Source organism: Psammomys obesus, unplaced genomic scaffold (assembly GCF_907164565.1).
Source record: "Psammomys obesus unplaced genomic scaffold, mPsaObe1.curated_primary_1811, whole genome shotgun sequence".
In the NCBI taxonomy this organism is placed as follows: Eukaryota; Metazoa; Chordata; class Mammalia; order Rodentia; family Muridae; genus Psammomys; species Psammomys obesus.
In genome coordinates this window covers 1,000,385-1,015,088 of record NW_026596149.1, presented here as the reverse complement: position 1 = coordinate 1,015,088, position 14,704 = coordinate 1,000,385, and the positions used below count along the sequence as shown (strand labels likewise).

The 14,704-nt window shown below is 40.9% G+C and overlaps 1 protein-coding gene across 7 annotated transcripts in view; it reads right to left on the bottom strand.

Moving 5' to 3' along the window:
• Window positions 1–14,704, bottom strand: part of Arhgap21 (Rho GTPase activating protein 21) — a 131,600-nt gene that overhangs the window by 115,557 nt on the left and 1,339 nt on the right. For 4 of the 7 annotated variants that reach the window (XM_055593874.1, XM_055593879.1, XM_055593880.1 and 1 more), the window contains exons 1-2: window positions 14,546–14,697; window positions 13,396–13,815 (exon numbers count right to left, since the gene is read on the bottom strand). In XM_055593874.1, coding sequence (XP_055449849.1) covers window positions 13,396–13,476 — 81 coding nt within the window. In that variant the 5' untranslated portion in view covers window positions 13,477–13,815; window positions 14,546–14,697. Of the gene's footprint in view, window positions 1–13,395; window positions 13,816–14,159; window positions 14,207–14,545; window positions 14,698–14,704 lie in introns of those variants that run through there. The other 3 variants (XM_055593875.1, XM_055593876.1, XM_055593878.1) reach the window with 3 other exon arrangements.

The window sequence follows — 14,704 nt, the reverse complement described above, 5'->3', positions numbered from 1 at the left end:
TAATTGTCCTTTGCATTCTTACATCTGTTTTAGAATCAGCTTATTTAGTTCTCTAAAAAAAGGCGGGGGGGGGGGCATAGTGGCACACATCTTTAGTCCCAACAAACACTTGGGAGGCAGAGACAGACAGATCTTTGTGAGTTTGAAGCCAGCCTGGTTGGTCTGCATACTGAGTTCTAGGACAGATGAGGCTATGTAAAGAAATCCTGTTTCAAAAAAAACCATAAACACAACAAAAAGCCTACTGGAACTAAACTGATCTAACACAGCAGTTTGTGGCCGACTCCCAGATTAGTCCCCTTCAAACGCTAAAATAATGCTTACTTTTAAATCTCATTTTCTCACTGTTGCTAGCATAAAGAAATAAAGCCTACTACATAGCCACTTTGCATCCTGAAGTTTGAAATTTTTTACTAGTTAGTGCTAGTGCGAGTTTGGGAGTGCATCCTTTAAGTTTTTCAATGTGCATATAAATACACTCTATGTGAGGGGTGATTATTCCTCTTTTCCTCTTCATTCTAGTTCCTCAGCTGATTTACACAGTGCACTGCGGCCCTGGATGCAAGTACTGATGACCACACAAAGTATGATATTAGCTGCTTTTCCTATAGACGCACTTCATCAAATTCAGCAAATCTCACTAGATCCCAGTTTTCTGACTTACATGTGTCAAATACCTTGTATCTACTGAGATGATCAAAAGAACTCTCTCATTTGGTTACTAATTTATTTTTATAATAAGCTTTCATTTCTAGAATAACTCCCAACTTACTTGTGGCACATTATTCTTTTTTTTCATTATTTAGAGAATACTTTATTAGTTTTTGTAATCAAACCCACATAGATAAGACCTTACATATTTAATACAGTGTGTTACCCCTGTACAAAGGGAAAAAAATTGCATCGTCTAGTATTATAGATGTAGAACAGTACTGTAGCATACCTCTGTGAGCGTAAAATAGCTTGTACCTGCTTTATGATACGTGCTAGAGAACATGCCTTATCAGAGCTGTTTTTAATGATGTTGCTCTGAATGTTTTCTTTCCAGATGATGATTGAGAAGCTAATTAAAACAAATAAACAAATGTAACAGAATTGTGCTGTTTTCTACAATTTTGGTTTTTTACTTTTTTTTTAATGGTGTATGCTAAATGTCTACAATTTTATTCAAATGACTGCAGAACCTGGAAAAGCTCTTGCTGCTTTTGATCCGTAACATACTGCTATTATTGGACTTTATATAATTTGAACTTTTTGGAAACTTTAGCTGTGCTGTCCACTCTGGAAAAAAGTATCCCAGTTTACCATGTTGAGTTGGCACTGTACAGAAATTAACAGCCATATTGGTCTAGAAATGTTGAACTTATTTTTTTTTCCATTTGTACAGGGGGAACACACTGTATTAAATATGTAAGGCATATTATCTTTTTCACTTATTGCAAGATCTGACTTCCTAATATTCTTAAGGAGTTTAAACAAAACAGCTGTTAATATAATTTTTTCTTCTGTTTTTATATGGACACGTTTACACTGACCTCACAAAAAGAATATCATAAAGTTTTCTCTGCCTCTATTGTTTTGAGTTCATATAGAATTGATTTATAGAATCTCTTCTTTCTAAAATATGTGTTCTATAATAATATATTAAATATGTCACACACATACACCTATATATATCTTAAATATACTAATGTACCAAATGGATTAGAACCTTCTATTTGGAGAGGTTTGATGATTTCACATACAATTACTTTAACACATGGCACTGTTAAGACTCTTAAATTTCTCCTTGTGTCCATTTCAGTAATCTGTCCCTCTTATAGTCCTTGATAAATTCAGTTGCCAAGTTCATTGGCATAAATTAATTCACGAAATTCCTATTTTAATATAATGGTGGTATTTATCTTCCCACTTAGTTAAAATATAAAATCATTTCTAAATTTCAAATCTTGTTAAGAGACTAAGACTTGTATTTAGTCCACAGTCACTTAAGAGCCAGCAAGAAAAGACATACCATTTTCCTGTCAATAATCACCTAACACTTCAACACCGTGTAGAACATGCACATTCTAAGCCCTATGTCTTGAGGAATCATTGTACTGTCCAAATGGACACACATATTTTAGGCCTTTAAATAACTGTCCACCTTCTTCTTGAAATATTGCTTAATCTAAACATATCGTTTGAATAATCCTCTTAAAAGCAAATGTTAAAAATAATGATTACAATGATCAACGGCTGTCAAGATGAGTAGCAGCAGCAGCAAAGTCCAAACAAAGTCAAATGATTCCTGAGACTGTATTCCTCATGCCTAGAACAGACACATACCTGGTAGCCACAAATTATGGTTCTGTTGATACCGTCACCTGGAGATGGTTTGATCCATATATCCCAAAGAAGAATCTCACTGAACTTATAACTTAGCTGTGCCTGTCAGTCTTGGTTTTAATCACTGGTACTTGAGGCAGCAAAGACCCGTGAGAGTCATAATGGTGGCAGCTAAAACACTCACACTTCTGAACTATAAAAGCATCTAAGAATTACAACCTTTTCAGAAGCTATCCTGAGGTCTCTTTTTAAACAACTTCATTTAAAAGTCAACCAGAAAAGCTAGGGTTTTCTATTAATTCTCAGTAGTAAGAGAAATTTGTTCACTACTTCCATCCATCCATCAATACATTCATACCTGCTTTTTATTGTCTCTTGGCAAACAGAGCTGCTGAAAGACTGAGTCTAAGCTAAACTTTGCTTCCAAGAGGAACCGCATCCTCACAGATACGATCACATCAAAGACATCAACCTCTCCAAAGCTTTTAATCCTTAAACATGCTCTCCACCGCTCTCCTCTGAGATGCCTATCAACCTGATGACGTTTTCTTCATTTGTGAACGGGTCTCACTCTGCCCAATCCTCTTTGTCAGTGGCTGAGCACCTTCTCCTTCACATGTCACGACACCCCACTTCTTTTTCAGAATTGCAACTGGACACTGCAATTAATTTACATTGTGTTTGCATCATATTGTCCAATGCCAGCCACATGAGTCAGACTAGAAGAGCAGACCAATTCAAAGGACAGAATCAGAGTAGCTGCTGGCAGTAAACGGGACAGATTTATAAGGGAAACTATCTCACTAATGAACACTTCATTATTGAAGATTTATGTTGAAATTATTTCTGTCACTCACAATGTGTACTCAGGAACAGAAGGGGTAGAAGGATGTGTGTGTGTGTGTGTGTATGTGAGAGAGAGAGAGAGAGCACATATATATTCTTTCACTGTAACTTTTTCTGTTTTTGCTAAAAAATTAGTAAAAACAACTGATTACAAATTATTCTAGTAATACTTTTTTGTAATACAGCTTTCTGCAAATAAAATCAAATAAGTTACTTTTATATACAATAAAAGTAAAAAGTAACAGTTATAGCTGCACTAAGTCAAAAGGCAGAATTCTACTACTTTAAAATGTCTAATTTTTGATTAAGGAACAACAGATATTTTTCAAAAGTACACTAGCTATCATTCATACCTGTTGAATTTTAAAGTGTGTTTTGTTTTGCTGCCTTGAACCCCTCCCTGGGTTCAACTCATGCCTGTGCCTCAGCTTCCAAGCTAGCTGAAGCTAGAAATGTGTTGTTGTACACCACCAGGCCTGGCTCTCCTGAGAGAATTCCCTGCATCTGGAAGACAGCACTTCAGCAGCAAAATGAGCTTGACTGCAACAGAGGACGGAGATGATTTCAACCCTGAATATTAACTAAGTTTAAGGCCACTTCAAACTTCCTGGAAGGGTTTGTGTGTGAATGTGCTCTAGAGTTCTGCTGTTCTCAAACTTGGATGATCACTGGGATACCATAAAACTCATTCAAGAGTTAAGGTTTGCTGTGACTTTCAGGGGTTCCCATTCACTTACATTAATGGTTAGATGAGAAATCAGTAGTTTGAAAAGTTACTCAAATGATCAATGACCCCAACTTGCCTGAGTGAAAATCCTACCCAGGCAGGTGTAGCCACTAGGGCACCTCTTGAAGGTCAAGAAAACAAATTTAATTTCAGTTAACTTCTAATTAGAATAGGCCCATCTACCCGATATCATCTAGTTCTACCTTCACAGACATAGAAAATGAATCTACTGTTAGTTCTACATTACAGACCCTGAAATTCTTATACATTATGGGTATGATCCATCCATAAAACCTACAAAGGGGGCTGGAGAGATTGCTCAGAGGTTAAGAGCACTGTCTGCTCTTCCAAAGGTCCTGAGTTCAATTACCAGCAACCACATGGTGGCTCAAAGCCATCTATAATGATATCTGGTGCCCTCTTCTGGCATGCAGGCACACATGCAGGCAGAACACTATACATAATAATAATTTTAAAATACCTACAAAGACGTATGCTTATGATATATTATGATATCAATTTTTAAAAACCACAGTGAAAATATGAAGATTTTTTAAAACAGCAAAAAAATGTTTTCCTTTTTACTACTCACGATCTACCAGACTAACTCAGTGTACTGGCCCCTGTATCACACTGCCAACAGTCCTCTGAGGAGCCACGAGCCTGGGAGGGAGAGTATTCTGGGACAGGATGGGTCTCACAGGGGTCCCCACTACCTCACTGTTTGGTTTCTGCCTTTGTTTCCTTACTGAGTTTCTGTCATTTCAAACTGAAATGTCAAGGAAGAAGTCTGGAGACATGAGCTCAGCCCATGGCTTTTGCAGTCCTCAGCAGAATTTGCAAGTGTACACCTGGGGATAATTCTAGGCTTTTAATTTGCCTTTCTCTATTTCTCTCTTTGTTCAAACCTGTTGAGAAACATGACTGAATAAATGAATGCATGAATTAATAATGAAGTAAAATACAGTTTCCTAAAAGCTTTATAATAAAGATCTGGTTTTAAAATGGGTACCCCAAGCGTTTCCTTCCCTTGTCTCACATACCAATCACCATTATTTCTAGAAACCAATATTCAGAGCCTGTAAAAGAAAGCAAGCCTCATTGATCAAGCTTATGTTCAATATAGAGAGACAATATACCAGAAGATACCAGTGTATCCAAACACTTTACCTGGAGACACTTTTTAAAGTGCCTCTAAGTCCACGATTATAGTAGTTAAACTATATCCAAGAAATTTCCAAATGTACTAACCCCACTTGAAGTCTACTAAGTAATCAACATGTTATTAAAAATGTAAGTCCTCATAAGCTATGTTAATAATGAATGCAGTTTTTTTTTTTTTTTTTAAGGCAGGAAGTCAAGAGACTATGAGCTCATCAGGCTATAAGAATGGACAGCGCATGCCTGTCACTACCTACAACTCTGCCAGATGTCCATCCAGGACTGAGATAAGCAAAAGGGCAAAACACTCTAAGTAACCAAGCCAGAATCCAAATCCTCACTATCAAACAGAAGGCCAGAGAGCAGCCAGCCACTGGGGGAAAGTAAATAAAAGTCCTCAACTTAGCTTTTTTTATAGTAATAAACAACAATTTGCTATCAACTCTCTACAGTCACAAAAATAAATAAATATTCAGAAATGCCATGTTTAAATTTTAAAGCTATTCTTTTACTCCTAACTTGAGAAAATAGAATTTTTGTTGTTTGGGTTTTTTGTTGTTATTGTTGTTGTTTTGGGTTTTTTTTTTTTTTTTTTTTGGTTTTCGAGACACGGTTTCTCTGTGTAGCCCTGGCTGTCCTGGAACTTACTCCATAGACCAGGCTGTCTTCGAACTCACAGAGATCAACCTGCCTCTGCCTGCTGAGTGCTGGGATTAAAGGTATGTGCCACCATTGCCTGGCAAGAATAGATTTTTTTATATTACTACAAAACAAACAAAAAATTCTATCCTGTCAAGTTTTTAAAGCTATAGTATAGCATATCTGTTTGTCTTTCAGATTTTTGTTTTGTTTTTTGTTTTTTTTTCTTCAAGACAGGGTTTCTCTATACAGTCCTGGCTGTCCTGGACTTGTTTTGTAGACTAGGCTAGCCTCAAACTCATAGCAATCTGCCTGGGATTACAGGCATGCACCGCCACACGCAGATTCCAGTTTTTTTAAATTGTAATTTGTGCATGTGTGATGTGTACAAGTGGGTGCACACACAATGGTACACATGTGGAGGTGCGTGAACAACTCTGCAGAATCAGTTTTCTCCTTCCACCATGGTAACGAGGTTTGAGCTCAGGCTGCCAGGGTTTCATGGCAAGCACCTTTACCCTGAAGCCATCTTCCGGACCCATTTTCAGGTTACTTTGACAAAATGCTGTCTTCTATTACTCCACTGTGAAACAAACTATTCTGTACTAGTCTGATGAGACTACAGCACTTTAAACCACAAGATTATTTCCATGAAAACAATCCAAAACTGAGCTTTTGCATGAAGATGTTATGTCTCCACAGCCATTTTGACTGGATGTAGAATTACCATGGACACACACCTCCGGGTACGCTGGTGAAGGTGTTCCCAGAAGACTTCAGTTGAGGAAGGACTGGGTGTGCCACGCTAGGAGCTGGAGTCCTATCGAGAATAAAACTGAGACAAGCTGCCCACCAGCGGGCGCCGCCCTGGTCCTGACTGCACGGGCAATGTGACCAGCACCTCTGCACTCTGCACAATGCCTTCCTGCCACCATGGACAAATCCTGGTGAACTCCAGGCCAGAATAAACCTGGCCTTCCTGAGCTACTTCATGTCGGGAGCTCTGCTGCAGAAACTGGAGAAGTCACTTACAAAGCCTTCCTTCCCAGTCCAAAGGCTATACCGAAGCCTATTCATTACAGTTTCACACATTTAATTCCTTACGGTTGTTTAAATGTCTATAAGTATGAGGACAGTCTTTAAATACAGTAACCTTTCATTTTAGTAATCTAACCACATCAACCAGAAAGAAAAACAAATTGCCTACCAGATGGTCCCTCTGTAACAGAAAATAACTGAATTCAATAACAGCATCTGTGCGCCTATCAACACTAGCACTGCCCATCCTAACAGCGAGCATACTGTTAATATAAGAAGATGACAAGGCTCTTCCAAGTGCAAAAACAAAAGAGAGAAGTACCTTTGTTGTAGATTACCTGACCCGCTCAGATTAAAACCATGAAATCAAAGCACAATAGACTTCAAAATATGTTAAACTAAGTGAATGCTAAGGAACACTAATAATATGCACAGAAATTGTCTTTGTTATCAGCTCTTATCTAGTGAAAGAACTAGCTTAAAGCTTTCAAACCCAGACTCAAACTCAATACCCCGAGTGATAGGCGCTTCTGCTACTATACTATTTATTCTTGATCCTGGCAGGCTTCACCCTCAGTTCTAACGTTCTACAAAGAGACTTTGGCAGAGTGGTATTCTGGCTTTGGATCCATGTACATGGAAGAACACTTAAGATTAAGTAATAGTGTTACAGTATGCTAGAATCAAGTCCAGAACTTTCAAGAACACAGCATATGCCTTTGAATATAGGTTTGCTAGAAACCAGAATTTCACAACACACATAACTTATTTTAAAAATCATTTTATTTTAAATAGCAGTTTGGAAATAAAATATTATCATCTCTATAGTCTCATTAAAATTAACATCTGTTATAATTTGTCTAATTATTATATTTAAAATATAAAATTATCAGTCATATGTGGGACAACATTTCACTAGAGAAACATTGTTAACATAAATATGTTCTGCTTTTTTTTTAAGTGTTAGGGCTCAAACCCAAAACCACATGCTAGGTAAAGCCCTCCAGCCCTAGATATAGTACCTTTCAATATGCTTTCTGCATCCACCACTCTGATTACCCTTCTACTAGTCTGATATCAAACCCAGTGGTACAAATTATTTCCTTCATTTGTACTACATATTGTCCTGGTTACTGTAACTTGGTAACCAACTTCCCAAAGGTAAAAAAGATACAAAGAAAAATAAATGACTCAAATATCTCCGCAGCCATCCTGATGGAAACAGGGAACTCAAGGTGTGAGGAGGCCTCCTGAAGGACAAGCACTTCCTACTCCACGGTTAACACACTGTAGATACATAATACATGCTTAAGAACAAACTCTGTGACACTATGCAATTTCTCTTGTCTTCCTTCATCTAAAAAATATTAAGACACAAAGAGCACATTAATAAAATAGCCAGACTCTGCACTCAGAATATTTATATTTTACATGCATTAATTACCTATCTGAAAAAAAACAAAAAACAAAAAACAGTAAAATCATGTAGCTAAGCAGGTCCATTGGAGATGGGTGATGCAAAGATAATCCTAAGTAATGGGCGGTGGGTAGCAAGTGGAGGACAGGTTTCACTAAGCAGAGTAGGTGGAATGCTTCACTCAGAAGGTTGCCTGTAAACACAAACTGGACACAAGGGGGAGCCATGAAGAGATGGGGGAAGAGCATTCCAAAAGGAGGGATCAGCGACAGGGAAGCTCTCTGCATGCAGAAAAGCCAAAGTCTAGGCTAGCCAGGACAAAATGAGGGGAAGTGTAACAGGAAGTGAGGGCAGGAAGGTGAAAGGGTGAAGCCCTGGAAGTCACTGAAAGAACTCTGCCCCTTTAATTTTTAAGGAAATGAAAGGCCATTAAAGGAATCTAAGTGAAAGAATGACTTGATCTGATTTATAAATGGTCTGCTCTGCTTACAACAGGGAGAATATACCAGCATAACAAGCTGAGAAATCGGGCAAGCAAATAACACATGTCCTGTGTGAGCTAAAAAAGAGACACCAATCATTCCAGAACCTGCAGAGCAGGGATGCTATTGCTGGTGATGAGCATGCCCAGGAGAGCAGCAGGAGGCCGAGTATCAGCAGTTTGGCTATGGAGTTGCCTGCTTACTTCTGAGTGCAGATGGATCCTGACTTCTCAGGTCAGGAGGATGTGGGCATCTGAATTCAAGAGATAAAAGGAAGCCTACCATGGTGGCACGTACCTGTCACCCCAGCATGGGGAGGCTAAGGCAGAAAGATGGTCCAGTCAAAACCACCCTGGCTCTACAGTGAGATCTTGTCTCAAAAATAAAAACAATAGAAGAAAGCCAACTTCCTTACATATTCCTGTAATGCCAGAGACTGGGAGGTGGAATCAGGAAGATCACAAGTTCAAGGTCATCCTCAGCTACATATCCAACCCTGAGTCAAACCCTGGGTCAAAAGCATAAAACTGAGGAGAGAAAGAGGGTCAAACTGAGTCCTGAGATGTACATCGGGAAGAAAGCTGAAAAAATTCCAAAGACGGTGAATGATTCGGTAGGAAGTGAAGATAATCAGTGTACTCAGGGAACAGTCACTGAAATGTAAAGCCCTTCCAGTGTATTCACTCATCTAGTCAATGCACTGCACATTTATTATGTGTCAGATGCTGTGGAAATGAGCATGGTCTGTGTGCTTCTGGAGGCTGCAGTCCAAAGACAGAGCTGGCCACAGCTGTAAGCCCTGCTCTCAATAAAGCACAGTGTGCTCTGGACTAGCACACTAGGAACAGCTCATCCATCTTGAAGAGTCAGGGCAGACTTCCCTAGGAATCATGCAGGAGAAAAGCCTGGAGGACCAAGTAAAAGTCAGATATAGAAGGCAGTGAGGAACAACACTGGAGAGGAAGAGGATCTGCAAGGTGAAAGAGGCACCTGTAAGGAGGTGAAGTTAAAAGGCCTTGCCTGCTTCACAGCCCAGCAAATTCAACTGTAAGAACTATAGAAAGAAGTGGTGAGAAAGCAGCAGGGTGACCCTTACTCCTTAAATGACCCTGGAGTTACTTAAGACAGCTCTGGAAGGAGACAGGACAGGCCGAGCTACTGGGAAGCTCCTGGAGAAACCTGCTTCTATGGTTCATCCGAGAGAGCGACCCCAACTCTGGTAGTGGCAGCAGCAATCTGGAATGGAGATTTCTCAGAACTTTAGATAATCAAGAATAACCACCAAGTTTTTGGCCGGGACAAATAAGTAGGCAGTGGCACTGCTCAGTAAGAGAGCAAGCACCACAGACAGAGAGGTTGGTGGCAGTGCAGGATCTATGAAGTCTGCATTGCCTGTAGGATATTCTCAAGAACAGCTCAGAACTAAACAAATAGCTATGCAGGTCTAGAAGGCAACGAAAAAAAGCTGGGAAAGGGTTAGAGACATACCCGAAGTCATAGGAAAACATAAAATAAAACCTAGGAATAAAGCAGAGAAGAGGATAAAGGAATAGAAAGATATTGGCTCTGACTTAGTCCAATATGAAATGGACAAACAGAAAATGAACACTATTAAAAAAAAAAAAAAAAGAAAGAAAAAAAAGAGCTTGAGATGGAACAAGGGAGTCTGGGACAAAAACAAAATGAGCATTATTATAAAGATGACAAAAACAAGACTCAGACAACTTCCTACTCAGAAAAACACTTTTTACTGTTTATACTATTCCATTATCAACAAGCAAATATTTTTCACCAGCCACAATTACATTACAGTTACAGGATAATCTTAGCCTAAGTTTAAAAAAAAAAAAAAAGCCAGGACACATAACAAACTAATGATAAGAGTAACAGTTAAGTTTTTAATGATGAAATTGCTAAATTTTTTTCATTACTATATTATACTAGGGGCTACAGACTAAAAGTTGTCATCAGTATTTAAAATGCAGGGAAGGGGAAATCAACACAACTTTTCAGTTTTCTGGTTTAAAAAAACAAGCTAAATTTTGAAGACTAAAACTAAGCAGTATGTAAGGGAATGATCTTACATTTATATGATCACAGAACATATAAAGAAGTCAATGAAAACAAATAGCAAGGCAAAGTTAGACAGACACACACACACACCACAGCTCAGGGTGACTAAAACCATTATTGAAAATCCTATCTTTAAAGACCATCCTGGTGGCTGCTCCCTATATCCCACCCCTTGGGAGGTTGACTAGGATGACTGCTATGAGGCCAGCCTGGCCCCTACAAAGCAGGGCCTACAGGAAAGGAGGGAAGGGGACTGACATTTCAGATGCAATCTGCACTGTCCTACTGTAGAATGTCAAGACACTTTCTGAATTATCATAATTCTTTCAGTTATGAGAGCTATTGGTTATCTGCTTTTTGGTCTTCCAATATAGTCTTGAGGAAGGGTGCCTAAATTAATATACTTATCAAGACAACACAAGTGGGCTGTAACAGTTAATAGAAACATAAAATCTCCATTTTAAGCAAAGCAACTGAACTTATCCATAGAACACAGAATGTACTACTGAGGTAAAGCATGAAAGAAATGCCAATTAAATTACTAAACTGGTTTCTTCTGTCTCATAAAGTTAGGCACTTTGGTCAGTTAACAAACAGGATTAAAATCAAGACATATGGATTTGTTTCCTGGTTAGTTAGAAATATACATCATTTTATTATTCAAACATATTCAGGAATATGGCTACTTTCTTCTTTTTCCTTTTTTTAACTAAAGAATGGTATTATTACAGAATACCATATGTCCAATAAAACTAAAAATAAATATTAAGTGTTCAATAACAAATACTGATCAAACCAAACTACAGCAAGTCCCTTTCTAGTATTCAGAAATATTCACAAGCTGTAACCAGTATTAGATAAGCACACAATACAGCTAATCAAGAGGTAAGCAATAATCACACAATTCCCCTCACTTCCCCCCTGCCATTTGGAAATTTCTGAAGCACCAAGAATCTAAGACTATTCTTTAAAAAGCCAAACATATCAATTTAATACCAAATTCAAGTATTCTTTAAATGAGCAAAACACAGACAATATTGTTTCTTCACTCTTAACTAGAAACAATACAACCACACAAGCAAAAATGCCCAAATGAAAACAAATTTCACAGCCTTTAAATATATACTGATAATGTAAATAAAGCCAGTATGCAACTAGCTGGAAGTACGCATGCTTCTGGACAAGTACAAGGTGTGTCTAAGATCTTGGTTTGCTAGCAAACAATAACAATACACAAGCATATATACATTATCAAATAAACGTTAGTTCTAGCAAACACAATCCAACCAACATGCTAATTAAAGTGTTCACAAAACAATGACAAATAAGGCTTTAGGACTACAGCATGTATCATTATGTAACTACAATACCCATTAAGCAATCTCCAGGTTATAGGTAGGTCTTCCAAAAGGCGTCATTATGGTTTACTATGATCAGAGGACTGTGGGGTCAGACTTAATCATGCTTTACTTGCAAGCAGGTGTTTACTGATACCAAAAAGTAGAAGTCTGATTCTAGATGTAAACCTGAGGCTCTGTCCAATAATCTGTGGTAATACACAGAATTCCCCCTCCACACAAACTTTCTATTCCAGCACCAAGTAAACTGTGAAGCACATTTTCTTCATGCTTTATAGACCAAAATTTAACCGACTAAATGTCCAAATTCACATGCTTACAACCAAAAACCATGAAGAGAAAATTTACAAAAGGGGCAAAAGAAATTGTTCTAGTGCAGGCTCACTGGAGATGTTGCCATTGTCACCACTGACATATCAATATAGACATAGGCACCTCAAAAATAAAGTTTAAAGAGTAACACTAACAATGTTCAGCGCCTTGAACAAGCAAATTACACAAACTATACAAAACAAAGTAACCACAATAGAGCCATCATAGACATAAGCTCCACATGCAGCAACTCAAACACAGAAGAATAAAAGACGGGGGACAACAGCCCATGTGGATGCCATAAATAAATAAATGTTCTACAAATTCTGTTCGGATGGTTAAAAAAAAAAAGAAACCTACGGAAATTCTTTCCATCCGGCTGTACTCTGCCACTTCAACACAAGTGACCAGCTACCCAGAGCAGCCCATAGAACTATAGAGCAGTGTAAGGGCCCAAAGAGCATAAATAAAACAACAGCCAAACCAGATTTCCAGCAGGTTGGAATTTCAACACTACAGGCGTCTTCCAAGACTGAGGCTAGGCTGTCGGTGGGAAGACTTCGATTACCGCTCAAAGCTACTATCGGCAACCCTAGCAGCCAGGTTCCCCTCCCCTCGAAAACACTGGATCCCGGGTGCACCAAAGCATACCAGCTGCCCTTGTCACTGGGGATGTAACACACACAAGAGTTGCATATTACATAAAGCCACCCCCAGGCAGATCAGTCTCCAAAACACTGAAGGAAAAATGGATGCTCAACTGTACTGTTCTCAGGCTTCTGCCCCGAAGGGTAACCAAGATTCGGGCAGTTACGATTTAGACGTATTCCTGCTAATTAATCACTAAAGACCTAGAAACAAAAGTAGGCCAGGCTTCACCTCCCTCCTGGTCAACTGGGGCGCCACCAAGCAGCCGAACGATCCCAAGAAGCTCCTGCTGAGGCCCAGTGGCAGACGACCCCACACTCCGAGGACGCTCACAGGCATCGGCCACCGCCCAGCTAGCTGGCTTACCTCACAGGCAGAGGCGGCCCCAGAGGCCTTGAGTTTATCACCATCTCCCTCAGGCAGACCAGTCCAATGCGTGGCCATCATTTCATTTCAAACTGTAAAGGGACAAATCCTTTGGAGTCCACATTGGAGAGGTGCCACCACACACCAAAAGGGGTCCAATTCCACAGCAGGTTCTGAGGAGGTGCAGGATAAAACAACGTGCGGGATAAAAGATTTGCTTCTAGGAAGCCCCTTCAAACGCCCTCTTCAACAGACTTCGCCCTCCTCATTTCTCCAGACTTAAAGTTCACGGGCGACAGGTTTCCTCGGTAGAGGGGCCAAATGCAGAGAGAAGAGATCCACTTCCAGGCGGTGTTGCTCCGTGGCCAGAGAAAATCCTAGTGGGTTGCTCTGGCGTCAGTCAGCTCTCGAAGATCCTTCCTAGAACAGGGAGAAGTTAATGAAGGACGTGAACTTTCCCCAGGCGCGGATCTTTAGCTTTGCCACAGTCCAGACCAAGAACTCCCTCTCCCACAGTCCGGAGGATTACTCAGTATTCGAAGGTGAACAACGCAACAAATTTAAAAAGGAGGAAAAATGCCTGAACCTAGGGAAGAGAAAGAGAAAACGAGCTCAGAACTGCCCTGGTGGCTATGTCAAACACGCCCGGCTGCTATGAAGCCAAAAAAAAAAAAAAAAATTCCCGGTTCAAGTGCATTTTAATTGCTGCATTTCCTGGGCAGCGCCGAGGCGGTGTGCGAATTCTGCAGCACCCAGAGACCTACTCTCAAGTGAAGTTTTCTCCGCCCCGGGTTAGACTCGCAGACGCCCCCAACTCCCCAACAAACAAAAAGCCCGCTCGGAGCGGGGCGGGCGTGGGCTCGGCGGCGGCGGCCGGGGGCCGCGGGGAGCTCGGCCGCCCGTGGCAGCCGCCCTGCGCCCCGGCCCGCGCCCCCGAGGAGGCGGCTGTTTTCTTGGGCCGGCGGCGGGGATGGGTGCGGAGGCGTGCGGCCGCGGGCGGGACGCGGCGCCGCTCCCGCTCCCGGGCATGCTGCGGGCGAGCCTCGACCCCAGCGACTCGGGGCGGCGGCGGCGCCCCCCACCCGACCCCGGCTCGCCCTCCCCGGTGGCCACCTGAAGCGGAGGGGAGAGCGCGCAGCACAACACCCACCTACCACTCTTTCCTCCGCCCCTTCCTGAGGCGGGCCGCCGGCGCGGGCTCCCGGGAAGCGCGGCCGGGCGCGTGCGGGGTAGCGAGGGCTCCGCTCGGCGGCTCGGCCCGCGCGGGGCGCGCTAGGCCGCGGCTCGGTTAATATTCATGAGGCGCCGC